This window comes from Eubalaena glacialis, chromosome 3 (assembly GCF_028564815.1).
Source record: "Eubalaena glacialis isolate mEubGla1 chromosome 3, mEubGla1.1.hap2.+ XY, whole genome shotgun sequence".
Taxonomy (NCBI): domain Eukaryota; kingdom Metazoa; phylum Chordata; class Mammalia; order Artiodactyla; family Balaenidae; genus Eubalaena; species Eubalaena glacialis.
Genome location: NC_083718.1, coordinates 185,642,900 through 185,665,814, shown reverse-complemented (window position 1 = coordinate 185,665,814; position 22,915 = coordinate 185,642,900). Strand labels below are relative to the sequence as shown.

Genomic DNA, 22,915 nt, shown 5'->3' with positions numbered 1-22,915 from the left:
TGTAAAACAATCTGATTATCTGAGCTGTTGACAGATCCTTTCAAGGGAGAATTAGTCTTGCCCCTCATTGAAATGAAATGATCCAGGGGTGTGTGTGTGTGTGTGTGTGTGTGTGTGTGCACATCTGTCATCCTTTTTCCTTCGAAAGTGTCATTTTTTCTGCTTTCACAGGCATGAGAGCAAAAAGCATAACATTATAAAACAGCAAGGACAGGCGGGATCTTAGAACAGTGGACCCTGCCCTTGGGCAGTAATTGGTCACTAGTCTGTCTGGCAGTTGCTCTGGAGTAACCCCGGAGTGCTGTTAACAGAACATACATACTTTTTGACATCAGTGGTTCCTGGATGTGGGTCTCTGGGTGAGAGAACTTTCCCCAAAGCTTTTCCTTTTTGGCTTCTAGGGTTTTTCCTTTTTCTCTTTTAAACTTTTGCCTCATCAGTGGTGGTTACTTAGGATGAATTTTTCAGCTTAAATATAACACATAATGTGAATTCTATTGGATTATATTGACGACTTATTCTTATAGTTACCATTGACTTACTGTTGTTTTTGATGAAAATCTTAAAAAATTATTTTAAATAATTCTTTAAATTATGTAATAATTTATTTAGTAATTTAAATAATGAAAAAAAATTTTATTATGAAAGATTTTAAAAATAGACAAAAGTAGAATTGTCTAATAAACCTCATATACCCATCACTCAGATTCAGCAGTTACCAAGATTTTGCCACATGTGTCTCGTCCATTCTTTTTTTCCTTTGGGGAAATATTTTAAGGCAAATCCCAGACCTCATGCCATTTTTAACCCTATATATTTGGAATGTATCACTACAAACTATGTGCATTTTAAAAAATAACTATAATGGTATTATCATGCCTTACAAAATTAATGAAGATTCCTTGGTGTCATCTGAATTTTAATCCATTTTCAGATTTCAGAGACATTTTTGATTGTTTCAAAAATGTGTTTTCACTTTTGGTTTGTTTGAATCAGGATCCAGACAAGGTCTGTACATTGCATTTGTATGGTACATCTTGTGGGTCTCTATATTCATTTAGTTTCCCTCTCATTTTTCCCCCCATGACATTATTTTGTTGGGGAAACTAGGTCAGTTGTCCTGCGGAATGTCCCACAGTCTGGATTTGGCTGTTAGTTTGTGGTGTCACTGAACTTGTCCCCCCCATTTTCTGTAAATTGTAACTTAACTCTGCAGGTTTAACTGGATTCAGGATTTTTTTTTTTTTTCTTTCTTTTGGCCAGAACACGTCAAAGGTGGTGCAGTGTACTTTATGTTATATTATATCAGGAGGCATATAATGTCTGATTGACATCAGTGATGCCAAAATTGTTGATTGTGTTCAGGTGGCAGGAACCTGATCCCTCCATTGTAAAATTCCCTGTTAGTCACTCGTGTAAGGTCTTATTCCACTGATAACTGTGATGGGATACGTTATTTATTTAGGGGTTACAAAATGATCACCTTCCAATTCTATTTTTTCTCTATCTGTTTGGAATGCCTCTGTTAAAAAATTGTCCTTAAGTAAATAAAAAACTTCCCTGAAAACAGTTTTATTAAGAAATTGTAATTAAAAACAAAGTAAGGGAGTAACAAGTAATCATGGATCTTCATCATTATCATTATTATCATTAAAAAGTACTGTTTGATCAGCTGTACTAAACTTAGGTTGTTATTACTGATTGGTGATGATCAGCGAGTTTTAGAACCATGAGTCTTGTTTCTCAATCCTAAGGTATAACCACATTAGACTTTTGGCAGTATTCCCTTCCATTTTTGAGGTTTTTTTGGGGGGTTAGAAAGAGTGTTTTGCTGATTCAGGCCTACAGTTAATAGCACTTATTGAACATTTATTGTGTAGATTATTCTGTGGGGTACTTGGGGAGGGCCTTGTGAATAGATATGGGTCACAGAGAGGTAAGGACAGAAAAGAAACAAAAGAGATAGTCCTTGCTATCAACTAAGTTAAAACTTCTCGGGGAAAGCCATAAAAAAATCTGTGGGCAGTGCATATGAGTGCAGTTGACGATAGTAGCAGAATAACTGAATTTTTCTCTTCGAATACAGGTGGTGTTAGCAAAGCACGTATATGAGCAGGTTTTACAAACTCTGGACAATCTCGTGTACAGTGAAGATCTGAATAAGCTTCCAGTCAGTGCCACCTCCTCACCTTGCCCTAACTCTCCTCTGCCTTCCCTCAGTACCTGTGGAGAACCTTCCGTTGAAAGGAAGGAGAACGGATTGTTCAGCCACTGCAGCCTTTCTAACTCTTCTCAAAAGTCCTTGTCTTTTAAGGAAGTCAGATCTTTTACCCAGATTCAAGCCAACTTCTGTATATCAGAGCTTCAAGTTCAGCTAAGTGGAGATCTGACTTTGGGGGCGCAAGGTCTTGTGAGCTTAAAATTTCAGGATTTTGAGGTGGAATTCAGTAAAGACCATCCTCAGACTTTATCCATTCAGATTGCCCTGCGCTCTCTGCTGATGGAAGACTTATTGGAGAAAAATCCAGATTCCAAATATAAGAACCTGATGGTGTCTCGGGGAGCCCCTAAGCCATCTAGTTTAGCACAAAAAGAGTATCTCTCTCAGTCTTGCCCTTCTGTGTCCAACGTGGAGTATCCAGATATGCCTCGGTCTCTCCCTTCCCACATGGAGGAAGCTCCTAATGTCTTTCAGCTGTATCAGAGACCCATTTCAGCCTCCCGGAAGAAGCAAAAGGAAGTCCAAGACAAGGACTGTCCCTTGACCCCACCTCCTTCTCCAACAGTAGAGGAGCCCAAGATACTTGCTGGAAGGAGTAACTTTGATGATTCCTTGGTCCATATCAATATATTCTTGGTGGATAAGAAGCATCCAGAATTCTCTTCCAGTTATAATCGAGTTAACCGGAGCATTGATGTTGATTTTAACTGCTTGGATGTGCTGATCACACTGCAGACCTGGGTCATGATACTAGATTTTTTTGGAATTGGCTCCACTGCAGACAACCATGCAATGAAGGTGCCGCCTGAGGACATTCTACAAAACGTGAAGTCAGAGTCAAGTGCTTTAATAGAGTCTGAACTTCAGGATCCAGTTAACACCAAACTGGATCTCAAGGTATCAGTCCTCTTTGGCTCCCGTAAGTAAGTTCTAAGAATGAACGCGGGCTTTTTTACTTAAATGCTGTCATTGTACATTTACTCTAGAAAATTCTTCTTGTTGGCAGGGGAGCTATATGGTCTTCTGGATGTCTGTTACAAAAGGGTAGACATTCGTATTTTAGAAAAGGTTTTAGCATTAATCCCATCTGGAGGCAGGGGAAATAAATGGTTTCAGTAACTTCTTGTCTTTCCTTTGGGCTGTATAGTTCATTGGAATTACTTAGCTTCTCTAAGTCTCCGTTTCCTCATCTTCCGTCATCTCACTATGATAACTAAATGAGGGAATTATGTAAAGCACCTGGCAACATGTCCAGTACATAGTAGCTACTTTAAAATGTGCCTATTGTCATCATCTCCCTCTCACTCAGAACGTTACTGGCTTTTATTGAGAGCAACAGTACAGGTGTTAAAAATGAAGTCTCGAATGTCAGACTTGCCTGGATTTGAATCCTGGCATTTTTGTTGTAACCGTACAGCTGTGTGGCTGGGGACAAATTATTTAGCCTCTTTCTCCTTCAGGTTTTTCATCAATAAACGTAGGGTGTTTTATGGTGCCTACGTCATTGGGTTTTGAGGATTCAGTGAGATGATGTAGGTAAGGCCCTCGTCACGTGTGTGGCAGAAATGATCATTCAGTGAATGGTACTTCCCCCCACCTTTTCCTCCCATGCAGTTGTCTTGTAGAAACTGGGTTAGTGTCCCCTAGAGTGTCCCGCATTCTGGATTTGTCTCTTTGTGTCCTTATGGTACCATTTGACTTCTTTTATCCTCTAATTTTAGAAATGGAAGTTAGCTCTAGAGACTTGATCAGGTTCAGGTTCGACTTTTTGGTAAGCACCCTTCAGAGGTGGTGCTGAGTGCTTCCTGTTGAGTTACACCAGGAGGTCTACAACATCCGGTTGTCCCACTTTTAGTGACTCTAAGAGCCATGCTAAGAGTGGGCTCAGGTGGTGATAGCTGGATTCCTCCAAGCAGAGCATTTTTAGGCCCATTATATACGTTATTTTGGTGATTAAGTGGCTAGAGGTGTTTTTACTTCCCCCTTCATGGTGATCTCATTCCCTCCAGCTCCTTCTGTTGTCCATGTCCAAAAGCTACTGCAAGGGGACCTCTGTGGTGCTGGAGTGGCCCCCAGGGTCATTGCTCCATCTGTAATAATTCCCTTTTTTCTCTGCCTTCCCCTACACATGATTTTTCTCCTTCCTTTCCTTCTTTCTTTCTTCTATTTTCTTTCTTTTTCCATTTTTTCCCATTCATCAGACATGTACCGAGCACCTACTTTGTGGTAGGCATGAAAGATAAAGGGGTGAGTATCACTGGGCTCTGCCACTCGGGAGCAGAGAGTGTGAATGGGGGTTTGATCTGTTCTCTGTCCCCTCTTCTCTCCTTCTTTCTCTTCAGTCAGTCACTGTCACCCTAGTGACAACACTCAGAGGTACCTGCCTCAATAAATCATAGACATAGAGTCCTTTTTGTAGTTAAAATGACAGTATTACAATACAGTATTTCTTTGTTTCAGAGAATGCTGTTCCCAAGACAGAGGATTTTGGTTTTCTTCTATTTATAGTTGTCTCTGGGAAAGAAAATCTTGGATTGTAGTTCCTAAGTGAAGTCCCAGTTGGTCACCACGGGCTTCTATTAAATACTTGTCCAAAGACGTTAAACATTAAGTGTATTTATCATTTTGCTTTGACAAATTTCTTAGGGTGGACTTTACTTAATGAATCTGTGTGAGTGATTACAGAATAGTGCGATATTAGAGATGAATGCAAAAAGGGGAAAAATTGTTTTATAATGTAAAACATTTCACTAACAAAAAATAGACGAGGCCAAAAAACCCCACAAAAACCTGAAAACCAAAAATACCAAGAAACAACAACAATAAAAAAGAAAAAAGACAGAAGAAAAAAAAATTGAACAAAACAAAAAAGAATAGACGAGGCAACCATAGAGAAGACACAACAGAACCTGGGTTTTAGATTACCCAGTCGAGTTCCTTTCCTATCAGCTCTCTCCTCTTATTATGGTTTGGCTGACTAAGAAAAGCTGAAATGAAGTTGGCATCAGTAAAATAAAAGCTTTATCTTCAAATTTCCCGAGACTTGCAGCATCTTTCTCGATGCTGTTTGCCTGAAAGTTACCTTTTTTCCCCTCAGTAATATTTGCCTTGCTTTACCTCCTGTGTTCTTAGGTTCATTCGCTCTCTCTCGTGCTGAATAAGACCACCAGTGAGCTTGCTAAAGCAAATGTGTCCAAATTAGTGGCACACCTGGAAATGATTGGTAAGTGGGGAAAATCAGACTTGCAAAATCTGGGTAGAGTTTGAACATCCTGCTCACAAATCTAACTGTCCTCACTGGCTAAGTAAGGTGTGGCTCGGTGGCTTGGTTGTGGTTACTAGCCGGGCCATGATTTGTGGTGGTGGTGCCCCAATGCTGGTCTGTGGATCAGAATCATCTGGGTAGCTCGTTAGAAATGCACACGTCGGCACAACTCCTTCCCCATCCCAGGAATCTGATTCTTTAGGTTGGGATGGGGTCCTGACATCTACCTGTGTTTCAAACAGACTATCTGGGTGACTATGTAATTTCTTTGTCTAAAATTAGGACATTTTTGAGAGTGAAAGGGGGCATTATTCATAATTACAGCTGGGAAACAGGCATGTAACAGGGCCGTCTCTGGGAAACCAGGGCACGTGTTCAGTCTGCTGCCATGCATAGGGGGTGCCACCAATAGGGGGTGGTTTAGGCAGGGGGATATTGTAGCAAAGCTAGCATTCTTTCTAATGGGACTCTATAGGTTGAAATTCCTAGTAGCACACAAGAGAGGAGCTATATCAAGTTCTAAATCAGAGGGATTTTCAGTGTGCATAAAATACCGCTCCTGTTTTAAGCAACTGGTAATGAAATAAGGAAGATTACAAAGCTCCAATGTTGATTCTGTAGGAACATAAGAATGTCTTTTGGGGACGGGGTGAACTAAAATTGAGGTTTCATGCCTGGTATAAATTAATTTATAAAAGGTTCCTAGAAGAGATGGGTCTTTAGAATTGGGAGAAGCTTGTGTATTTTTGTTAGAGGACATTAGGGGTCAAAAATAAGTATGTGTCTTCAGTTCATTGTGCGCAGAACTAGCCTGCCAAATATATACACCCCAGTCATTGTTCTGTAATGCTAATTATGATGATAAAGTTTGTTTCACAGAAGCAACAGTTTAGAATATTCCTTTTCAATATCCACACCATGTTAAGAATGATTCATACAGGTTTGCGCCCCAGGTGTACGTTTCAACATTTCTTCTTTCTTCTACCCACCTTACAGAGGCTTTACTTGTGTAATGTCAGAGTAGTTTCAAATCTGTGTCTCCAGTGTCTGTCTCATTAATTTTGCCTTTTAATTAAATCACACTAAAACCCATTTTTTAATGCTTGATTAACGTGTCTCTGACACTTCCTCCTTTATTCTTTTGTCCGTAGTACAAAATAGACCTTATGATATTTCACTAATTCTAATTAGTGGTCTGATCTCAGAAGAGATCACATTTTTATCTGTATTTGTAAATGTTTTATCCTTTAAATTGTGTATGCATTTAATTTTTTTCCCCTTGTAAGTGTTAAAGTGTGATACTTCAGTATTATTTCAATCCCTTTGGACTTCTGCATTGAGACTATTTGCAATAGTACATAAAATATTTTCTGGGTGTGTAGGAATATGAAAATTTTCTTTTGACATTTTGTTTTATTAAATGGTGTAAAGTCTGAGGCATGTGTATATCAATTTTTGTTTCAGGCAAATTTAAGGTGTGTGACAGAAAAAAGATACATAAGAATGTGTTCTAATTTTTAACATTCCTAGAAGGAGACCTGGCCTTACAGGGAAGCATTGGGAGCCTGTCTCTGAGTGACCTTACATCCCATGGAGAGTTCTATAGAGAACGGTTCACTACAAGTGGGGAAGAAGCACTCATCTTCCAGACTTTCAAGTAAAAATATCGATCTTTTCTCACTTAACATTTTTTCATAATTGCTTGTTGTTTCAAATTTTTGTCAGCTAAACAATGAAGAAAAGTTTTAAAAAATCATAACATCTTACGTAAAATTGATTTGATCTAGTTATAGAGAATCTTGATTTATATTAAAATGCATCTGCATTGAAGTGGGCTACTCAGGCTTAATAAATAAGTGGGGTATGATTGAAATAATTGTGATTATTATTACAGTCTGGTTTCACACCAACTTGTTATGTGACTTTGAGCAAGTCACTTAATCTCCGTGCATCAGTTTTTCTATCGAAGTATTGAGGGGACTATGTTAGATCAATTTCCATCTAGCTCTGAATGTTCTGGAATGATTTCAGCCTGAGAAAGTTGTTGAAGATATGGGTTTTAAATTACATTATGCATTTTTCCCAGTACAAACACAATCTATATTCAATTTTAGAACTTAGAAGGCATTTTTAGCCTATGTAGTTATTAAAGAATGGTTTTCTCAGAAAGCAGAAAGTTTAAAAGGCTGGTTTTTCAACCTCTCAGGGAGCTGTTAGAAAATATAGGTATCCAGCTCTGCCCCCAAATATTCTGGTCTGCAGTAGTATTCTTTTTTTTTTTAAACTTGCCAAAGTGATTTTTAAAAATTTTTTGGCCACGCAGCACAGCATGTGGGATCTTAATTCCCTGACCAGGGATCAAACCCGCGCCCCCTGCATTGGAAGCACGGAGTCTTAACCACTGGACCACCAGGGAAGTCCTGCCAGAGTGATTTTAATGTTCAACCAGAGTTGAGAAAAATGGTCCCTAAAGATGTCTGAGAACTTTTTCTTTCATTTCCAGAGGAAGTATATCATACTGTTCTGAGAATTTAGATTGATTTGTTTGCACTGTTACCTACCACAGTGGTGTGGTTCTCTAATAAATGAGATAATTAATGTCAAGCTCTTAACTCTCTGCCTGACACAAAATAGGTGCTCACCCAATACGAGTTCTTTTCCCCAGTGACTGTGTCCTGTATGATAATTTATTATTATCGCATCATGTTCCATTAAATTTAAAACCATTTGTAAAAGTTTTCTAATTTATCTGTGAATGTAGATGCTAAAACTCTTTAGCTTGCATTTCACTGAAGTAAAAAGAAGACTTCTTTCAGCTTCCAGAAGACAGATTGCCCCAGAAACTTTGGTTCTGTTGCCTAATTTTCTTTACCAATTGTTTTGTGGTCTTGTTTTTATTACCTTTCAAGCCCATATTGTCACAGTCTTTGCTAGAAGAGTGAGCAGGAATAATCACTTTTCCTTAAAGGCAGGGAAAAAGAGCCTCAGGGGAAAGGTCTGAACCACAGGTGGCTTCTGAGTGAGTTCTGGAGTCGTGAGTGGGTTCAGCACCCAGAGCTGTCCCCCTGTTCATAGCCCTGTTCATCACGCCAGACTTTTATTTGACATCCTCAACACATGGCGGGAGCTTAGAAAGGAAGTAATTATTGGAGTTTGCTTTCTAAAACTTGATTGGTGGATTTCCATTTTAATAAAGCTGTTTTCTAGGGAACCCCCTAAGTCAACCCAAGTTTTCTTCAAATACTAATTTGCATCTTGCTGCTGTCTGAGTCACATTTTTGCCCTTCCTCCTAGATATGGCCGGCCCGACCCGCTGCTCCGGAGGGAGTACGACATTCGAGTGAGCCTCCAGATGGCCTCCGTGCAGTATGTGCACACCCAGCGCTTCCAGGCGGAGGTGGTGGCCTTCATCCAGCACTTCGCTCAGCTGCAGGACGTGTTAGGGCGCCAGCGAGCCGCTATTGAGGGGCAGACGGTAGGTAGTGTCATTGATCTAAGACGCTTTTCCAGTTTGACTGATCAGTAGAACTTTTAAATCTCTAGAGGTAAATCTGGAAAATTTCACTGAAAAAGGTGAAGGTAATTAGGTAATCTTAAGCTTACTACTGTCTTCCAGGTAGCTGATTATCTACAGAAATCTTACTGTAATCGGAGAGCTTATATTCCTTATTCATCATATCGTGTTTTAATTTCCTTTAAAGTTTAGCTTTAGCTTGCTCTAAAAAAGATAAACAAAGTTTATGGATAACACTTAAGACTTCAGGTGCCTTTTAGAACTTCAGTGGGGTTACTTCTCCTGGAAAGTGGTCCCAAAGGACATATCTATTATATTATAGAAAGAGGATTTTTTTCAAATATAGTTCTCCAACTTCTTAGTTCATGGCTCCTTTTAATGTCTTGGAATTTTTTCCGTGATACATCCTAGGCCAAAAGAAACACCTAATGGTCTTTCCATTTCCAAAGTAATGAAGTCTAAACAACTTAATAAGTATATATGTCCAACAACTTAGTAGCTGTTAGAAAAAAAAACACGTAAGTGAAAATGAGATTTTTATTTCATTTTTAAATAACCGTAATTCCTTCCTAGTAGGATGTATGTGCCTCTTGGGCACTGAACAGTTTCTCAACACTTGGAATCAGGTTGAACATCACAACCCTCATTTCCTTTTCCACATTTATTTTCTCATGGTACTTGCTTTTTATAGCAGCAACTGCTTAAGACCCAGCTTTGCAAAGATGTGACATCATTGAAAGGAATGTAGCATGCTCTAACATTGAGAGTAAACCATCTCAAGTTAGTAGTTTGTGCAGTGTCGATAACAGATGATGTGTTTCCCTCAAAGATTTGAAATGTCCTGGCAGTGCACCTGTGAGTGTGAGGCAGCCTCCTGTGGTGTCTTGGCACACAGTTTGGGAACCACAGAAAACAATTACAATGTAGTTCTTTGTAAAACTTGTTATTTATTTATTTTTAAGCTTTATTAGGTAAAAGATTAAAATTTAAGTCTTTATAGTGGCAACACTTAAAAATTTTATGTTTTAGTTTAAATTAAAAAGTTTTGAATATATTGTATATTGTTTTAGTACAGAATCAAAGTAAAAAAGGACATTTGGAGAAAGGTCTCTTTCTCAATTACTTTTCCTCAGCCACCCAATTTCTGTCCTTGGCAACAACCAATGTTACTGGTTTCCTGTGTGTGTTATAGAGAAGGTATTTGTTTTTAAATATAAAAGTACAATCAAATTATAGGGAATCTGGAAAAAATATCTTATCAGTTTTCTAGCACCATAGGTATGTTTTATGTTCATCTTTTTTCCCTATACATGTTTCCATGGTTATAATTACGGAGTATGTAACCTTTTTTTTCTCTCTTTAGAAACTTAAAAAAAACAATTTAGCATTTGATACATATAAAGAATATCTGTAGCATGTATATAAATTACAAAGTGTGATAATAGAAGGAACATCTATGAACCCACCACCAAAATAAAAATTAAAACATTACTAAGACTGTTGCATGTGGTCCTTCCCTATCTCATTCTGTTAATGCCTCAGGTAACCCCTCTCCTGACTTTTGGGTCGACTAAGTCCCTTTAAAATTAAGAGAAAACTTTGTATACAGTATCTTTTGTTTTGCTTGTTTGACCTTTATAAAAAGGGCATTAAATTTGCTTGTGTCCCTTTGCTAATTTTCTCCCAGCCCTAATCCCTGCATCCTGGTAGCCACTGGCCAACTTGCTATTACAACAGAATACAGCCATGTTCATTCGTTTCCTTATTGTCTGTGGGTGCTTTTATAGTTTTCTTGATTTGCTCCAATATCTTATGGATTTTGTATCTATGCTCCTGAGGGATATTAGTTTGTCATTTTCTTTTCTTGAAAAGGAAAGAATGCCTTTTTTCTGGTTTTGGTAACTGGTCAGTGCTGTCCTTGTAGTATGACTTGGGAAGTGTTCCCTATTCTATTTTCAGAATAGTTTGTGTAGAATTGACATTATTTCTTCCTATATATATTCTGGATATAAGGCTTTTGATATATGTATTACAGATATTTTCTCCTAGTCTATAGGTTTTTTTCCCATTTTCTTTTTTTTTTAATTTTTGGCTGCGCTGGGTCTTAGTTGTAGCACGCGGGATCTTCGTTGTGGCATGAGGGATCTTTGTTTTAGTTGTGGCATGTGGGCGTCTTAGTTGCAGCATGAGGACTTCTTAGTTGCAGCATGCGAACTCTTAATTGCAGCATGCATGTGGGATCTAGTTCCCCGGCCAGGGGTCGAACCCAGGCCCTGTGCATTGGGAGCATGGAGCCTTACCCACTGGACCTTTTCTCATTTTCTTAATACTGTTTTTTGAAAAGCAGGAGCCTTTCATTTTTCTTTTTTTTTTTAATTTCTCTTTTTAAATTTATTTATTTTTTGGCTGCGTTGGGTCTTCGTTGCTGTGCACGGGCTTTCTCTAGCTGCGGCGAATGGGGGCTACTCTTTCTTTGTTGCGGTGCACGGGCTTCTCATTGCAGTGGCTTCTCTTGTTGCAGAGCATGGGCTCTAGGCACGTGGGCTTCAGTAGTTGTGGCATGCAGGCTTCAGTAGTTGTGGCTCGCGGGCTCTAGAGCACAGGCTCAGTAGTTGTGGTGCACGGGCTTAGTTGCTCCGCGGCATGTGGGATCTTACCAGAGCGGGGCTCGAACCCGTGTTCCCTGCACTGGCAGGCGGATTCTTAACTACTGCACCACCAGGGAAGTCCCAGAAGTCTTTCATTTTGATGAAGTCCAATTTTTTTCTTTTAGCTTAGTGCTGTGTGTTTTGTGAAAGAAATCTGCTTACCACTAGGTGGCAAAAAATTTCTCCTATTTCCTCTTTTAGAAGTGTTATAATTTTAGACCTCTTCCATTTTGAGTTAATTTTTGTGTATTTTGTGAAGTAAGGGTTGAGTTTTTTTCCGTATACGTATTCAGACTATTCTTTTCCCATTGAATTACCTTGACACTTCTGTTGAGAATGTATGCATGCATTTCCTTATTCTCTATTCTGTTCCATTGATTTATATTTAATTGTATACCACCCTGTCTTGATTGCTCTTGCTTTATGATATGTCTTGAAATCAGATAGTTTAAGTCCTCCAACTTCTGTTTCAAAGATGTATTGGCTATTATAGGTCCTTTGTTTTTCTCTATAAATTTTAGAATCAGCTTGTCTGTTTCTACAATAAAGTCAGCTAGGATTTGATTGGGATTGCCTTGAATCCGTATATCTGGAGAATTGACGTCTTAACAATATTGAGTCTTCGGATCCTTGAGTATGGTATATCCCTCCGTTTAATTAGATCTTCAGTTTCTCTCAGCAGTGTTTCGTAGTTTTGGGTATACCGTTCTTACACATCTTTTGTTAAGTTTATCCCTAGGTGTTTCACAATTTTGATGCTATTGTAAATTGTATCAATTAAAAATTTCAATGTACACTTGTTTATTGAAAGTTTAAGAAATATAATTGACTCATATCCTGACATGTTGACCTCATAGCCTACAATCTTGCTAAACTTACTTATTGTAGTTCCTTTAGATTCTTCAGGGTTTTCTACATAGATGATCATGTCGTCTGTGAATAAGAGAGTTTTCTTTTTTCCTTTCCAACCTGTATAGCTTTTTGTGTGGACTAGGACTTCCACTACAGTGTTGAATAGAAGTGGTGAGAGTGGGTGTCCATGCTTTGTTCCTTATCTTAGAGGGAAAACATTGTCTTTCACAGATGTTACGTATATGGTGTTAGCTCTAGATAGTTTGCGTGTGTTTTTAAGTTATCTGTCTACTTTGTCTGAATTGTCAATTTGTTGGCATGAACTTGTTCATAGGTTCCCACATCTTTTTAATATTTTTAAGTTCTCTAGCAATATCCCTGACTCTTCCCTGATAGTGGTGATTTTTGTTTCCTTCCTTTTTTCTTGATTAATATAGGTAGAGTTTTATACTTTCAATCAACTCATGGAGGCCTGTGTTAGGCCCATGCATACTGTTAACAAGCACGCTGTGTGCACTTGAAAAGAATGTAAAGTGGTTGTTGGGTAGAGTGTTCTATAAATGTTTAATTGATTTTTCTCTGTTGTTTATCTGTTTTCTAAATAACTGGTTTCTGCTCTTTATGATTGTCTTCCTTCTCCTTACTTAGGTTTATTTTGCTCTTCTACCTTCTTAAGCTGGAAGCTTTATTGATTTTAAATCTTTAATATAAAATAAGCATTTAATGCTAAACATTTTTCTTTAAGTACCTTTTTAAGTGCATTCCATGAATTTTAATGTGCTGTGTTTTCTTTATCAGTAAGGTCAAAATATTTTTTTAATTTCTCTTGTGATCTCTTCTGTGACCCATGGGTTATTTAGAAGTGTATAGTCTAATTTCCAGATATTTGGGGGTTTTCCATTATCTTCTTGTTACTGATTTCTAATTTAACTCCTTGGTGTTCATAGAATATATTCTGTGTGATTTTAATTGTTTTAGATTTATAAATTCATGAAACTTTTGGAAACTTGAGGTTATTTGATTATAAAATCAGGTAATTAATTGAACCTCTAATCCAATTTTCCTTCTTTCAGGTGAGAGATCAAGCCCAGCGCTGTTCACGGGTTCTCCTGGATATTGAGGCTGGTGCTCCTGTTCTTCTTATCCCAGAAAGTTCCAGATCAAATAATCTGATTGTAGCGAATTTGGGGAAGTTGAAAGTCAAGAACAAGTTTCTCTTTGCTGGTATTCCTGGGACCTTTACCTTACAAGATAAGGTGAGCAGTCAGCACCCATTCCCTTCTCAGTTCACCTGGCATTGGAATGCCAATCGAAAAATTCAGATGCTGCCATAAGAAGATTCCTAACCACTGTTACTTTTGTAGTATATGTGGCTTGAAGAATATTTTTTTGGACATTTTATTAACACTTCAGTTAACCTTTCATAGAGGTAGTGTAAATTACAACTTTTACTAACTGTATGTAGTAACTTATTTTAGCAAACAAATCAACAGAACCATCTTTATAATGCTTTCCTCATAGGCTGAACTCATAGTAATCAACTTTTTATACTGTGTGGCTTCTTTCGGAAGACATTATTTGGCCCAAGGCTTATCTGAAGCCATTTAAAAATACCTTAATAATTAAATCATATGGAGTATACTGCTTTACAGTTTAAAAGTACGTTAGCACTTATTTCTTATAACATGTTTGGAGGTAATTGGGATGAGGATTGCTGCTTTCATTTTACATTTGGAAAAGCTAGGACTCATTGAGAATACGTGAAGAAAATGGGGAAGCCTAGTAAATCACGGACTTAGCACTGATAGGACCTTGGAGGTGGTCCCACCCATTTTTGCAGTTGAGGAGACGAGTAACTTGCTGGAATTAGAGACTGTCTTATGTTCTAGGGGGGTGTGTGTGTGTGTATGTGTGTTTTAATATTTATTTATTTATTTTGGCTGCACTGGGTTTTAGTTGTGGCACGTGGGATCTTCGTTGCGGCATGTAGGATCTTTAGTTGCGGCATGAGGACTCTTAGTTGTGGCATGCATGCAGGATCTAGTTCCCTGACCAGGGATTCGAATTTGGGCCCCCTGCAGTGGGAGCACGGAGTCGTACCCACTGGACCACCAGGGAAGTCCCTCTAGGTGTGTGTTTTAATGAAACTTTACTGGTTTCCACCTCAACTGACAATAATATCCATGCAGATAGCCAGTGTTTGTTGAATGCCTACAACAGTCAGCCTGTACTAAGCTCTTTACATATTTGTTCACCTTGTCCTTATTAGCAACCTAAGACGTATTGTTTGCTTGTTTGTTTGTTTGTTTATTTATTTATGGCTCTGTTGGGTCTTTGTTGCTGCATACAGGCTTTCTCTAGTTGCGGTGAGCCGGGCCTACTCTTCGTTGTGGTGCACAGCCTTCTCATTGCAGTGGCTTCTCTTGTTGCGGAGCACAGGCTCTAGGCCTGTGGGCTTTAGTAGTTGTGGCATGTGGGCTCAGTAGTTGTGGCTCACGGGCTCTAGAGTGCAGGCTCAGTAGTTGTGGCACACGGGCTTAGTTGCTCCATGGCATGTGGGATCTTCCCGGACCAGGGATCGAACCTGTGTCCCCTGCATTGGCAGGCAGATTCTTAACCACTGCGCCACCAGGGAAGTCCCCTAAGAGGTACTGTTAACACCATTTTTCCAGATAAAGAAATTGAGACTTAGGGACTGCCCTGTGTTTCAGACACAAATGTAATTAGTAGAGCCATGTATCAAACCCAGGTAGTCGTGACAGAATCTGTGCTTTTAACAAATATATTTCATCACCACAGGAATTGAAATATTGGTTTGGCTGATGAAACTTGATTGGAGTATGGGACCAAGATCAAACCATCATTACTTGCTCACTTCTCAATCTGAGGTGGTATTTTGATGGACTGAGTAGACGCTAGCAAGCTTTATGAATAAACACCTATTTTTTACCTGCAAGCTACAGAGAGCCACAGGATTAGAGACAACCACTCAGTAGAAAAAACATGGGCAAGTAGTATTTGCTGTTCACAATCTCCATTAAACAGATGGATCGATATGCATCCCTTGTGAAGGGGCCAGTAAGATATGGAGAGAGGAGTCAGAAGTGTTTCTTCTAATACTGCTCCCTTCAGGGGAGTAGATGAGTCCCTTCATGGAAACGAGATTAAGCTGCTCTTCTCATATTGATCAGACCCGAAACAGCCAAAATAATAATAATGATAATAATAATAAAGAAAATAAATAAATTAAAAAAAAGAAGTTGAAACTTAGATAGGTTAAGTAATTTCTTTTGGATTAAACATCTAGTGAGGAGTACAGTGTGGACCCTAGACTTTGGTGTGTCTGCTTTCAGTACTCCATGCTCTTAACCACGGTATGATTTTACCTCCCAGTATTAGGATTAGGTTTATGTAGGGGAAAATAAACTGGCAAAGGCTATTGCTGTCTTACTGGTCCTTTGCCAAATAGCTGTAGCTCTTCTGAGTTTTCTAAGGGATGTGGCAGTGAATTCATTAAAATAACTTAGATGGAAGAACTCCAGAGGTTATTAGAGAAAAGATACAAATTTGAACAGAAAAGGTACTGTTTGCCTCTCTAGGTGTAGGAAGAAAAGAAAACGGAAGAGTGACTAGGGTGCTAGTCTTGCCAGGCCTTTGCCAAAGAGCTCAACTCGGGTCAGAAAGTAATAGGAAGACTGTATTTGTTGGTAATGCCTAAACTCAGATACTGTTATTATTTTCAAATTACTATGTCTATAGTTTTCTTCATTTGTTTCACTTTTCACTTAGCCATTTATTCACTACTTCTAACCTAAACACCCTGAACCAAAAATATTTGATTCTTTGAGTGGGAATGGGTGGAGTGAGGAGGAGAGTGAAGACGAGCCAGTGAGAACCACAGGAGCCGTGTTCATGTGTCATAACCCGGAGCTCAGGACCCAGAGTGGGGGTGTTTGAATGATGGTTAGAGGGCAGGTTATCCTTATATCACCTCACTACAGCCGCTTAGACGAACCAGATTTAGTGATCAGAGCACACGGTGAAACCAGAACAGCAGTGATTAGCAACGCAGAAGGAAGAGCGTCACCAGGTTTGCTCATCTTCACGCCCCATCTTCAGACAACTGATGGCTGAGAACTTGCTTGTTCACCTTGTGGTCAGAAGCCCTCCTGTTGGAACAGTAGGCCTTCCTGCCAGAGTGAGAAATAGGCTTCCACTTATGTATTTTTTTTAAGACAGTAAAAGTAAAACAAATCACCATTGGCCTTTCACAGTAGGCCTAGTAGAGAACTAGTAACCTTGGTCTTAATGAAAATCTCTTTTCATATTTGAGTGATAAGCATTTTGCTGTTTACTGACTTAAGTCTTAAAGAAAATAAAAGAAAGATCCATTTATAAAAAGAAAGATTTGTAACTGCTTCTAAAACTTGTTACTTTTCCTTACTATGAGGTGTTTATAATTAACATGACTAGATATTAAACAAATGTGTCAGAGCTGGTGTTTACACATGAGTGATGTTCCCGCTGACACCTCAGGGTACTGCCTATCTGTTCCACCTCTGCTGCCCTTACTGCCCAAGGGAGAGCTGAATTCTTCTTGGGAACTGTCTTTTCAGCCTTTAGTTAGTTCTTTGGAATATATTTGTTTGTGGTAAATCTTTGTTTTGAGGCCTAAATCTTTAGGAGGAGATCAGTTAGAGCCAGAATGGGTGATCAAGTTCAATAATACCATTTTTGTTTCTCTCCCCTTCCTGAAAAGATAAGGACTTATTTTCTATGTCAGATATATCTATATATGAGCTTAATGAGCTGAGTCTGAATTTAGCTTCTAAAGAAGAATTGCCAAAATATTTCAAGAAATTTTTGCAAAATGGTTTCTATTTTGTTAAGTATGCCAAATAATAGCACGTAGTTTGTAGCATTTTAATGAAAAAGTTTCCCTGTATTTGTTTTTGAGGATTTGATTTTCAGTGGCATTGCATACAAGGATCGCTTTTTCTTCAAGGTATAATATGCTTTTTTGCCTCCTGGTTATTCGAAAAAGCCTTATGGGATTCAGCAGTCAATTCACATTCATATGCTTAAAAAAGAAAATTTTAAAAAACAATTCTTTAAAATATTTCATTACTTGGGAAAGCCTGCTTATCACTTTTCCCTCTGCTTTGGCAAATCACTTCCCTCCTGTGTAGAGAATCCCTTGTTAAGGATCATTAAAAGCAATTTCTTTTTTTTTTTTTCTTTTTAAAGCCCTAGGTAGTACTTTCTTGGTGACCTTATTTTATTTCCTTAAATCCTAGAAAAACTTTATCTTGTTACATACCAGTGGTTCTGTAGAATTCCATAAGGGCTGCTTGGAGTGTGTCGCTTGTTAAAGTATTTGTAATCAGATAAACTTATCTGTGAAACTTACCTCTCCACATGTACAGTCAAGTTCCACTGATCTAGGCCTGTGTGAAGTGAGTAGTGACTTTCTTCTCCAAAAATCGCTTTACATTTGCCCTTTAATGCATTTGCACGTGTGAGGTTTGTCTAGTATGCATTCCAGTGGTTAAAGGACAGGAAATAGTCCTGAAATCAAAGCTTGCAGAGGGGTTATTTGCCTTTGAGTTCTATGACTCCCGTGTGTTTGGAATTGTTTTATATAAATCCATGTCTTAATGAGCGCAGGTTTGAATTTTTTACATATGTTTTTCCTTTCATTTTTCTCAACCATAGATTGTGCTTAAACCATAACTTCTAAGTCTTTCAAAAGCTTTGAGTTAATCTCCTCAAGCCACTGATTTATTTAAACCCACTCAGAGAGGATGGAGAGATGAATCAAATGAAAGAGCAACAAATACTCTCTAGAGTTTAAATAAACTAAGCAAGAGGGAAGGTTTTTAATGTCGAAATGCTTAAATAATAGCATTTACCTAGTAATTTGCCTTGCAAAAAAGAATTGCAAAAAATAAGAACTTTCACTGTTACGTGTAATTACTACTCAAGATAACTGTGAAGGCAAACAGTATTATCATCTCGTTTTCAAATGCTGAGAGGAATACACACATAAAGCAGTACTGGAAGGAAAACAATTCTTCCCCTCCTTCCAGCTTGTTGGTGAGAAGGGAGAGATGAGAACAAACCGACCCTGCAGAAGCCATTTGGATATGTAGCTCTGAGGCTTGGGGGAAGGAACCATGGGAAGTTTAAACGTCAATTATTGAACCATTCTGGTGAAAAAGATTTACCCCGTTAGCAATTAACTGAAGGTACTAAGTATGTAAGAAAAGCGTATATTATTTTCAGTAGAATTACAGAATTAATTTTACTCTGTATTTGCCCTTAATTTTTATGCCCTTGAACAGAAACATAATACGAATGGCTTACCTATATTTTCCATTTTGTTTTCATTTGCAGTTACTTAGAGAGATGAGAAATGTAAACACAGGAGGGGAGACTTCTGGAAAGTACAAACACATTACAATGGCTTTATTCCGTATTGCTGTTAGATGCATTTTCTTAGAACAATAAGCACCTCCCCTCCAGCAAAGGAACAATGTATCATATGGCTGAGAGATTTGCTTTTGTTGTATTTGACCTAGATTAAACCACCAGTGATTAGTATCTTGACATTTGCTCTTAAGCCGAAAGATCAAATATGTTCCTGCAAAATTGCTATAGTTTTCAACAGGTACTGAATTATATGTAATATCTGCAAATAATTATATGTGGCAGAAAGTATCATGACCCTGTGACCCTTTTGTTTATGGGACCTGGGGGGCTTGGGAGGTACCAAGTGGTATAGAGTCTTTGAAGAGTCCAGGGACTGGGATGGGACTTCCAGGATAGTAGGTACAGTCACCCCCATTCCTGCCTTCTAGTTTTCTTCTGTTTCTTCCCAGGAGTCTGTGCCTTCAGCTTCTCCAACTGGTACTCCCAAACACAGTGTGAGGAAAGTGACAAGCATGGAGGACCTGAAAGAGACCCATTCCGAGGGGCTGTTCATGATGCCTCCTGTTGGAATGAGTCTAGGCAGCCTGAAGAGCGAGTTTGTGCCAAGTACTTCGACCAAGCAGCAAGGGCAGCAAGCCACACCTGCTGTTGGTCAGGTTTCCAGGAGTCCAGGTAAAAGAGGAGAGAGGAGCTGCATGATGAAGGTGGGCAAATGCATGAGACCGTTGGAGGAACCTAAGGGGGGGATGCATCCCGTACAAGCAGATGCCCACAAAGTGGTAGCATGTCTTTAGTGATAATCCAATTTTGATATTGATTTAGAAGGCTTAAGAACGTTAGGATGTAGATTTAACACTGGGTGACTTCTAGAGTAGGGTTAAATTGGTAAGACAGTGTAAATAAAGAGATTTAGATTGTCTGTTAGGACTTATATGTCAAAACAGTTGCCACCAGATGGTGAGTATAACTAGAACAGTTCCTGCATCCTTAGACACATCCTTGCAAGTCACTGTCCTGACACTATCCCTGCAAGTCACTATTTAATTCTAGAAAAAGAAAAAAGAACTCTGAAAAAAATATTAGTGTGAATTAGGTAACAGAAGAAATACTGTGAGTGACAGTTTTTGAAAGACATGAACCACCCAGTTATTGGGCTCTTCTCTAGAATTTGACAATTAGCCATTCCAGATGCAAGCCTAATTTTGGCCTTTTGGTTTTCTGGATGGGTGATGGATTGGATAAGTGAGGTGTTGCTCCAAGGAGTGTGGGAAGCAGAATATGATTAGCCCCAAAAATCAGTGGATGAAAATCAGTCCAGTATGGTTGGACTTTGAGAAATGTGGGACGCTAGCTGAGGGAGGCTGCCGAACGTCTTTTGTTAGATAGATGCAAGGAATGGTTAACTCCTGTAGTACCTTGTAGTCCCAGAGGTGACAGCAAAGTGGTTTATGGTTACATTGCTGATTAAAGGAGATTATTGTAGTCCTCAGCAAAAGACTGGGTATTGAACACTTACTACGTGCCAGACGTTGTGGCACATTCTTCCATCAGTTTTTGCATTTTATCCTCATGATATAGAGTTTTATTTTTATCCCCATTTTATAGATGAAGAGACAGAGGCTTAGAGAGATTAAGTAACTTGACCATAGTTTTGTAGATGTAGATGGTAAATGATAGAGTTGGACTATGAATTTAGGCAGCCTGACTCCAGAACCTGCAGTCTTAACCTACATGATACTGCCTACCAGTCTATATATGCATAACAAATGCATACAGCATGGGGTGGGGTGGGGCTGGGTGCACACATAGGGCCACTCAATACACGTCTTCTGTTGCTGTTGTTGTCCTGGTGACAATGATGATTAGGAATAAGGCCAATTTTACATATATTTAGAAGCCTATAAGAAGTGATTTAGGATGTTTTATAGAAAGATCTCTTTCCTGACAGTATTTCTCCTCCTGATTTGCTGTTTGTTTCTGGAATTCTATATGTGATTAAGATTGGGTTAAGATAGTGGTTTTCAAACTGCTTCTGTATATCCCTGGGATTCCATGACAACCCTAGGAAATCTCTGAAGCCCTTTCTTTGTTCCCATCCCTTTTCCCCTTCTGCCAGACCAGCTCCACTTTTGTCTACTTCACATATTTATCGATGCAGTAACAAGGCAAGAACTAATTCACTTAGTGCCTGCCTAATCCAGGTGTTAACAATGTCTTGTTCTCCTATATATTAACACGCTATGTTCTCCTGTATAGTAACACGCGATTAGACATAGTTCCTGCCATCATGTGAATGATATGAGAAAGCCATTAAATAAGCTTTATATTGACAGATTAAGATAATCTTAATCTAAATATTGCCAGATTAAGATAAATGTTGTGGGAGAGACAGAATGGTGTAAAGCGAAAGAACAGGACCCAGTTGAGAAGGAGAGAGGAGGGTATGCTGTGGGTAAGACTGTTCAGACAGCAAAGAGCCTGGCATGTGGGGGGAAACAAAGGCCAGTGAGCCCGAGGCTTCATGGGCAAGGTAGAGAATGGCTTGAGATGAGGTTGGAAAAGTAGGCAGTGGGCTTATGCAGGGCTTTACAGAGGTTTAGGGGAGTTTCACAGAAAGAACTTTGCATTAAACAAAGCCATCAAAGTATATAAAGGAAGAGAATGTTTTGGTCCCACTTATTTTTTTAAGGATTACTGAGGTATTTTGTGAGCAGAATGGTTTTGTGAGGGCAGACTGGAATTGTGTGGGTATATTGGAGGGGAGTTTATGGTGGTCTAGGCAAGAATGGAGGTGGTTTGGATTAGATCAGTGCTGGTGGAAATGGTTACACGTGATGTTTGTTTGGAAAAAAGAATTTTGCTGCTGGAAAATTTTGTAAACCTTTGGGTAACATTATCTCTACACGAGACCCCTGTGGGATCTCCTTGGGAGGGAGCATATTAAGTACTTTTCGTCAGAAGCCCTTTAGCCTCAGTTAGTGTCTCGGGACAGCAGTGAGACGCTGAGGGGACAGCAATGAGACGCTGAGGGGACGTGGCACAGTACGTGCTTGCATGCAGGTGGCGGGCAGGAGATGTCCAACATGCGGAGCATTGTGGACGGAGGTCTTGGTGCCAGAGTGGAGACTTCTGGTCACCCAGCTTTCTGACGCAGGCAGTGCTAAACATTTTCCAAAGACAAAATGAACTTTTTTTGGCTTTCTGGTTTTGTTCTGGGCCAGCCCTTTCCGGGTCCCATTTTCTTCATTGTCTCTCTTTCCTTGGGTCTGTGTAGAAGACCACGTCTGCCTGCTGGATTGCATTGTCGTCGATCTACAAGACATGGACATCTTTGCTGCAGAGAGACACCCACGAGAGTATACTAAGGCCTCGGAAGACAGTAGTGGAGACCTGATCTTCCCCTCCTATTTTGTGCGACAGACAGGAGGAAGCCTCTTGACTGAGCCTTGTAGACTGAAATTGCGGGTGGAAAGGAACTTGGACAAGTGAGTGGTTTATATTCAAATAACTGTCTATTGCAAGTAGAATTGTAATAACTTGGAAATCAGTGCTATTAAGTCTGGAAGGGCATAGGTATTCACTTATTTTTTCATCTATGTAACAAATATCTATCGAGTCCCTACTATCTGCTAGACATGAGGGCTCCTGTGATGGAAGAAAAAACTTCTGCCGTCATGGAGCTTACATTTTGTTGAGGGATATAGGAAGGTAAGTATATGATTCTAATTTAGTGTTTGATTCAGTGTTATAAACTGTGTTGTAGGATTGTAGTAGGTGCCTTGGAAACAAAGAGGAAGGGACATGAATTTAGCATGGATTTTGATGGGAGTAGGGAGGTAGTGATGGCAGGGAAGGTATTTGGAAGAAGTGACATTGGATTCTATGTTCCAAATACAGTAGATTCTGGGCCTGCTATTGCTGTTTACCCTGGAGCGCCATTTAATGAGAATAATTGTTTAGATGCTGTTTTGCCCATTTCACTC

The 22,915-nt window shown here is 39.2% G+C and overlaps 1 protein-coding gene across 5 annotated transcripts in view; it reads left to right on the top strand.

The window, feature by feature from the left end:
- The window catches only part of VPS13D (vacuolar protein sorting 13 homolog D), a 241,012-nt gene that overhangs the window by 37,663 nt on the left and 180,434 nt on the right, over positions 1-22,915 (top strand). For all 5 annotated transcript variants that reach the window (XM_061184936.1, XM_061184937.1, XM_061184935.1 and 2 more), the window contains exons 21-27: positions 2,087-3,118; positions 5,354-5,444; positions 7,017-7,143; positions 8,781-8,961; positions 13,574-13,756; positions 19,382-19,604; positions 22,207-22,417. In XM_061184936.1, the coding sequence (XP_061040919.1) occupies positions 2,087-3,118; positions 5,354-5,444; positions 7,017-7,143; positions 8,781-8,961; positions 13,574-13,756; positions 19,382-19,604; positions 22,207-22,417 (2,048 nt within the window). The remainder of the gene's footprint in view (positions 1-2,086; positions 3,119-5,353; positions 5,445-7,016; positions 7,144-8,780; positions 8,962-13,573; positions 13,757-19,381; positions 19,605-22,206; positions 22,418-22,915) is intronic.